The sequence below is a fragment of the Styela clava genome, chromosome 1 (assembly GCF_964204865.1).
Source record: "Styela clava chromosome 1, kaStyClav1.hap1.2, whole genome shotgun sequence".
Taxonomy (NCBI): domain Eukaryota; kingdom Metazoa; phylum Chordata; class Ascidiacea; order Stolidobranchia; family Styelidae; genus Styela; species Styela clava.
The window spans coordinates 25,323,574-25,331,954 of NC_135250.1; the positions used below are offsets into that span (position 1 = coordinate 25,323,574).

Here is an 8,381-nt window from a genome sequence, read left to right on the forward strand (position 1 = left end):
TTTTTCTCAACGTGATGTTATGGTGCGTTGCGGCGGTGCTGTTGAGATAGAATGACGGTATTAGACTGAGCTGGTTTTTTTTCGGTGGCCTAGATGGTGGAACCGGTCCAAGAATAACCGGTAACGAGAATAGTAGAAAGCCATGAAGAACTTCACTGATTTGGCGAAAAGAAGAAAAATTCGAACTTAAATCAAAGCTATACTGGTAAATGCTGTGCACAGACACTCATGAAAGCAATTAACAGGAAACACACTAATCACGCGTGAAAGGTCTGTAATTAATGTGGCCAAATACGCACTAAATATACGAAGCAGCCTTACTTTTTACGTTACCGGTACCCTCAAAAAACTAGCGAGCTTCCAGTAGCAAATATTTTCAGAATCAACCGTCACGCTTGGAGGATTAAAATTGTGTTCCCATAATTAAAAAGTAATACAACGCAATTTAAGATGAAATATTAGATCTCATAAGATTCATAGAAAATTTAGGAATAAATAAAAGTAATAACCTTCTGGCAAAAAAATTAATCTTTAACCACTGAAAATTTCAAAGCAATTGGTAAAGTAATCAAAGAGAAATGCGACTTTTTCATAACGTGTCAAAGAACAAGAACAACATAATATTGAAATGATCCGTAGGTCCACTCAGGAATAGAATTGTCATTCAATATATAAGTAGATTTTGCAGTACCGGTAAAACTTACAGTAAACCTATTTGCTGTTAGTTGAATTTCAGATACTCATCTTCATGAACCTGAGTCATTATATTTCGATTCTGTCATGCTGCCCCAATGTCCTTCTCTTCTTTACATGTAACTTTATGCTTTTAGAATTATTATCATGCTAACTACGGCGAGCGGGAAACGGCGATTGCTTAGCTTACACTGCACCAAGCCAGTGAACAAGCCAGTACCGTTATCAGGCCTCAACACCAGTTTCGACTAGACTGCAATTTAGCGAAGAAATATTTCTTGAGAATTGGCAGAACTAAAGTTCAAATTGAGATCCTACCCGAAAATAAACTGATTCCAATATTGATCGGCAAACGATTTTCTCGTAATTATAAATTTGAATTTTATGTGATGATGAGAGTAGAAGTTGGATATCAAAACTGATTTGGTCCTCAAAAATGCTTCGTGAATTATTTTTTTATAACCCTAATGCTGTGTAATATCCACAAAGGTATATCAAAGTCAACGCAATGGATAATGAGACTTCAATAATGCTATTGTCTGTCGTAAATGAATTCCTTCTTTTGGTTTACTGGTTAAATGCTAGCCACCAATTGGATAAACTATTTATTCCTTATACTTATTATAAAAAAATGTATTCATTTTTTTTCATATGCAGTAGTTATATACTCTGACTGTTTAGAGAATAATTTGGTTAGAATATATATATATATTGTTATTCCACTTCCCCTCTCATGATCACATCAGTACCATCCTGCCATTTCCAATCTCCCTCTCCAGCTATGTTGTTTCACCAATATAAAGGGTGTTTTTATCACCTTATATGCTAAGTATATATGAATCTTTGATTATTTTCGAAGACTACTAGAGATCTCAATTTACCTTGTGTAAGGTACGGATTGAAAGGTTGAAAAAGACTATTGACGCCCTAAATAACTAAATAGCCTTTGCGTGATGAAGAGAAGTAGTACTAGAAAAGCGATGATAAAGCCAGCTAGCCTACGAAGATTATTATAGATACGCAGGTAGTTTTGATGCTTACTGTTAAATTGCATATTTGGATGTATTTGTTTAATAACTAATAATTACTAAAAAATCAAATATGTTTAAAACAGTTTTTGTGAATGTAGGCTATATTTATTGAAATATATGCTTGTAACCTTTAAAATTCTTTTGAATTTTGTTTTATTTTATAGGGTGTCCATAAAGATTTAATATTTTTAGAATTGCAAGGGGGAATTTATCGATGCCATATTTTATTGTGGCCCTCACAGATGTATTAAATGAAGTAAAAATGATTAAACAATTATTGATTAAAAACAAAAAACAACCAATTAAGATATATTGAGGACTGACATCACAACAAAAGTTGAAAATTGCAAAAGGACTTTATGGACACCCTGTATATATAGGCAACACACTAATATGGTAAGGTAGTAAGCCGAGAATGATTTACATAATAGAGATATTTGCAGCGTCAGCGAACGTTTAAAATTGAATGATGACTTTTCATATATATTAAGAATCAGAATTAGTGGATTTGTTACACAAAAAATCACGAATTGAAGAAATTGTTACGATAAATATATAGGTAATAAGAGTTGCGAATGACGGATTGTTTAGCTATGAAGCTAACAATATCTTCAGATATAATAAAAATTAAAATAAGAAAAAAACGAAATAACAAAGGCGAGTGAATATGCAATAAACAATAAAAAAGGTATCACGTGGTTTCACTAAAAACTCACTTACATAACCAAGTGATTTGAAAATTTCTAGTGACGTTTTGTAAGATTAAGGGAAGTATGTGAACCAAGATGGCGGACACCGGAATGTAGTATAGGTACCAGGTTAGGGTTAGGCCTTTTATTTTAGGTACAAATACTACGGGAGTCGCTTGTCTAGTCCACGAACTCGTAATAGAACAAAATATGGCAATTGGAATAAAATTACACATACGGTACACATACTACGTTCCAGTGTCAGCCATCTTGATACGCAAACTTCAGGAGTATCAGATTAAGACTTATATATCAGGAGAAAAACCATGGCCGACGAAAGATGAGCATTTTGGACATATCATCGAATTACTACGTGACTATCTTTAAGTCAAGTTTCTTCATAATTGAAAATGAGAACACATGCCGTATGATATTAGTATATTCATATCAGCTTTAGAGAAATTGGATAGAGATTGATTATTGAGTCTAGCTGTAAGAATTTTAAAGACACCATCACGATAAAAAAATTCTAACTAACAGCTAAGACATTGTTTGTTAGAAATTCACCGAGTGTTTTATGAAGACCAACATTTTTTTCATTTTATAATATGCGAATATATATTGAAGTTTATTAGGCGTTATAAGTTTCGTAAGCTGATTCCCCTTGTGTTTGGATAGTTGTGGCAGAATAAGCTTGTTCGTTTCCGGTAGTTTCTTGCAGCACAGTCGAATATAACGGATTATTGGAAGGAGTTGCTAATTGATTGAAAAACAAATTTAAATGAATATTTATAATATTGGTGTAATGAGCTAATATTGGGTCAATCTTTTTTTCAAATTTAAGTAATCCAAGATTGAAATGACTCCCAGAAGGGCATTCTCTTCTTGGGGCTTTTCAAAATTGCATATCTCCTGGCCCTATTATCAATAACTCACTAAACTTTTGAATCTATCTAAAATTCATTCTATGTTATTATAAATAAATTGGAGATACAAATTTGATCCCGAACATATTCTGTTGGGTTTACAATATGAGTAAATATTTTTATTTTGAATACACATAAAACTATTTGGTTATATAGGAACGATATTTTTATACAAGAATAATCCTTTTCTGATCAAAACTAATTCTAAGTACCTTTTTCTTGTATAGTCTCGTAATTGTGTTCTTTTTCTTCGGCATTTTCCTCCAGATTCTTTATTTTCATCTTCAATTTGTATATGATCCAGGCAGAGATTACCAGAAAGATCAAAGGAATCAGAAAACCGATCACAAAACTGATGACGTTGAACTTGAACGAATCTTTTCCTAAAACAAACATATTACTCTGAATTCCAGATTATCTTAAATCGCTTTGGGTTTAATAAATATTGATAAGATTGACAAAAATCGTATTCTTCCAAAATGGTCAAATGTTCATCATTTTCAAATCCGAAAAGATAGTGAAAAAGGCTTCCGATAAAATAACACTTGATCCTTAAGCAAACGTTCTGCCTAGATTTTTTTCTCAAAGCTATATTCTCGTAAGATTGCTCGAAGTTTGGACTAAACCGAGTCAATCTTACATTTTCAATATTTTCCTCTTGACCTGAGTCAGCTGTAATCATTGTTTATCCGAACTTAATAGAATCCGACTTTACCCGACTTAGAATTTTTTCAATACATGTTATTGAAATATAGAAAAGTCTCTCTTACCCGCATCGTTTATAGCAGCAGTTTTCAAAGTAATTGAGGGACTTTGTTTGAAGTATATTTGCTCACCAAATGGCGTCGAATATACGACTGAGATGCTAAAGCAAGATAAAATATCTTATTATGGCAAGTTGATTAAGAATAAATACTTTGATACATTTATATATTTAAGAAGAAATTAAGTTAATTAAGATTATTTTAATTTAATTAAGATTAAAAAATCTAATTTTGCATTAGCATATCTCTACTCTTTCCAAGTTTTACTTTCTAAGAGGTATTAATCGCATTTATTGCTGAAACTTCCAATTTAAGCAAGTGTCTGATGAAATAGAAATATAAATATCAACTTGAACATCTCTTTATCTAGTTTCTTATTTCTTCCCGTGAATATAATTTCTTTTCCAGAAGATTGTTTCTTTTGTATCCCTGCCTTTCCGGTATTCATTACGTCACATGTTGTCATTGATTCTTCACCGAGTGTCACATTTATTCGCCTCCCATTCATGCTATAATATTCAATGGGGATTTGAATATGGTCTGTTATACAGAAATTACTATTGCTACTCAAAATATTGGAAACATTAAATATCTATGACGCATAGCAGTACACATATACGAAGAATAGGTGTTCCGAGCGAACGGCATTAATTTGCGTCGCATAAAAAAGACAAATTCTTTTAGTTGGTGGTGATATTTCCGGTATGACTTTTAAACAAAGCGAACGACACATTAAACTTAATCTTGTATTAATGACGCTGTCGTAATATACAACAACCCTAATCTAAAGTTAAAATTCATAAAATGTCTTTTAAGAAAGCACATGATCAAATAAAATAATCATGTAAAATATTTTCAAAAAATGTATTTTTAACCTCGACACAGGTATTGATTTGGCAATGTATATTTCTCCATCCAATGTGTTGTTAATATTTATTATGTCAGTCAAGGAAAGGTCGTCATCATATTCCTTCAAGTTTTTGCGAACAAGTATGAATATGCAACTGTGAAAGATTAAATTCATATCAAGCAGAAGAAAAGTACAATATCTGCTGAAGATGTTCATAGTGTGACATAATACTAATAAAAATTTATCTGAACTTTTGTGATTAGTAAGAAGAGTGATTACATTGGCACATGAGATGCACAATATTTTGATATGTATTATAATATATGAGCATATTTTACAATGCATTTGCTTTCAACCTACCTGACAAGACCATTAGTCTCATCTGGTGCAGGTATTCCCAGTCTCTTGATTCCACATGCGCTAACTAGGTTATCTTCATAACTTTCAGGCGGAAAAACATTTGTAGGAACTAAAAAATGAGACAATGAATATGCAAATGCGCTGTAAAAAACATGTCTACGATATAAATGCTTTTTTGTTGTTGATGTTGTGCATCACACCTTTGCCTTGAACAGGCTTCGGAAAAGGTGTCTAATAATCGGTATTAGGTTTCGAAAATTCATATATTTCTTGTACGTAATTTAGCTCATATTGTTGAAGACAGGGGCTATTGCAAAAAATGATTCGTCTAATCCACATTCGCAAGAAAATTAAAATGAAGGAACAACTCATAGTTGCAACAAGTCCTAACTGAATATCAGCAATTACAAGGGCCACAAAAACATAGTTTGACCATTTCAAAATTGATTAGATTACTGATTAAAACTTTAGTTAGGAAATAATGAATTTTAATTATACCTGAAGGATTTCCAAGACAAGTACCAGTAACAGCTACAGTTTGACCAAATCCAGCACAATTAAATATTTTCATCGAAGCAGAATAGTTACGATTTGGTTCTGGTTGAAATGAATACACGGATGATGACGTCACGTTTATTAATTCCAGATATGTTATGAAATTTAATTCTCGTGATGAAACCGGTGTTGACGTTAAATTCAGTTCCTATAAATTAACAGTTAAAATAGTTTTCACAAAAAATACTCAAGATTTTGTGTTAATTGCGAATGAAATTTTCAAACGAGAAACAACCTAAAAAATTTTTGACATACAAGATGCTGAAGATATCGCAAAGCAAAACTCTGAGTCAATTTGAATACGTATATGAAGTATTATTAAAACACTATCTGCCATTTATTTCAATAGAATGAGTCAATGGGTGAATGAACAGGTGAACTTCATGACCCTGTGTGCACATCATATGACACGCTTAATATCCAAATTCAATTTATACATTGTTATTAAAACACAAGCGTTTTGATTAATCAGTTTCTACATTTTAAATATGGATTTACCATGATGTATGAATCACCAGTCTCTGTCTTGTCATATAATATCCAAGAGATGACGCAAGTTTGCGTATTCTTGTATTGTATAATAGACGAAGATTCAGCAGAAAACGTTGCCCCGCCTGTTGTTGCACTTTGGGTGGTAGAATATTTGGCTGGACAATTATCTTTTGTTACACATGCACTTATCTGACAAAAACAATAATATAAACATTATAATGAGGCATCCATCGTACAAGTGGAACTTGTCAATTAGAACAGACTCGTCAATTAGCTTAAAACGTATAGCTTAGAACTCTGAGGGAAGATCCCTCTGCCCAATTGGAGCCGACGAAAAAATACTGAAAAAGGGTTGTTCACGATAATGAATTATTATTGCTTACTTTGATTGCATAGGTTGTGGTAGCCGACAAACTGGTTATTGTTAAAGACTGTTTCTCAGATGTTGGTGAATTCACCCATCTTTTTGGTCCACCTGAGGTAGGACTTACTTCTATTCTGCAAAAGAAACATATGTGAGATAACATTTACACTATTAATTGGAACCGTTAAGCAATATTTTTCATTATAATTTCAGCATTGATAATCTTGGTGGAATTTTTGTAACTGTGTATGAAAACCAAGTCGACACCGATGTATTTGGGAAAATGTGTTCGCACTCTGTATAACATTTCCCATCATTGGTCGTTACTTCCCCAATGGGAGCTTACCAATATGTCTAATAAATTTAACAGCTTAAATCGATCTGCTTCAAAAGTTTTCTTTAAATGAAACTACAACAGTGTTATAAATGACTTGTCATAAAGTGGCTTGTTGATAAAGTGGCCCGTTTGTAATTAAATATGGCACATAAATAAGAACTCGTAATCAATGAATAAATAGTCTAAATACAAACATACTTGTGCGGAAATCCAACAGCATTTTTATGTGGTTGCCATGAGATGATCAAGTTAGAGTTGCAGATGTTATTCGATATTTTATTGATCGTTGGATTTCCATCCACTGACAAAGTAAATAACAAAATTAGCAAACATAACAGAGTTTACAAAGTTAAGCAGAGATTGTTATTTATATTCACCTTCATAAGACTCAATTGTTGTGTTCTCGGTTTCGCCAATTTGATAACGACAAATATAGGATCCCGCATCTGCAATGTTCGAATTTTGAAGATTCAATGTTGCTGATCCAGTTTGTATCGTTTGATAAACTCTACTTGTAGTTGCGGTTGATACTTTGTCAGATGTTTTGTACCATTCAACTTGTGTTGCAGTGCTGCAGTTTGTTGATGTACACATTCTCTGGTTTTCGTTTGGGATTAGTATTTCAATTGAAGGGCCTTGAAATTCTGTCAAAGAATGTGCAAACTTTAAGAAATATATGACATCAGACAGTTCACGAAAGGCTTGGTTAGTTACATTTATCCATGTGATCGAGAACTCTAGACATTGAAACAACGAGAGTATAATCTTACAACAACACACAATTGATTTTTTAATGAATGGGTGTTTCTATAACTGAATTGATTATATTTTTTTAACCTTCATTTGAGCAAGCTAGGAAAACGAGGCTATTTAAACGTCATCAGATAAATTTATCGCATGTTTATAGTTGAATAAATCGTAGAAATGGCGACTTAGAAAATGTGTTATACCATAGTACACCACATGGTTATTTAAGGAGTATTCTTGTTTAATGGAGCAGGAACGAATGGGAAAAATCAATAATACCTTTCTGACAAATGTAGTAAAATTTTCCATCACAGGATACATCAACCCATCGGTACGTTTCTCGTCCAACTGTCAAACAGTCTTCGGGAGATGGATTATACCTGGTATCGCCGTTTGGCTGATTCGATTTCCTGGTAAATTCAGATATCGTAATTATTAAATCTGAAAAATATTTGATTCTCAGTGAACCATTATTTTATACAATGTATGGCTACCAAATTATTTTCCAAACAGTCAGAGTGTACAAATACTGGAAATGAAATTATGAAGTAAATTTTACCATGGAATAGTTTA

At 32.6% G+C, this 8,381-nt stretch overlaps 1 protein-coding gene across 1 annotated transcript; it reads right to left on the minus strand.

Moving 5' to 3' along the window:
* Nucleotides 1–1,669: 1,669 nt before the first annotated feature.
* On the minus strand, nt 1,670–8,166 carry LOC120335169 (uncharacterized). Its single transcript, XM_078115465.1, has 12 exons — nt 8,088–8,166; nt 7,439–7,705; nt 7,260–7,362; nt 6,744–6,858; nt 6,367–6,549; nt 5,812–6,016; nt 5,314–5,422; nt 4,979–5,107; nt 4,454–4,612; nt 4,110–4,204; nt 3,552–3,722; nt 1,670–3,169 (listed from the first exon to the last, which is right to left on the minus strand). The coding sequence occupies exons 2-12, from the start codon at nt 7,653–7,655 to the stop codon at nt 3,045–3,047; spliced, it is 1,611 nt and encodes a 536-aa protein (XP_077971591.1). The 5' UTR covers nt 7,656–7,705; nt 8,088–8,166; the 3' UTR covers nt 1,670–3,044.
* Between the last annotated feature and the right edge of the window lie 215 nt (nt 8,167–8,381).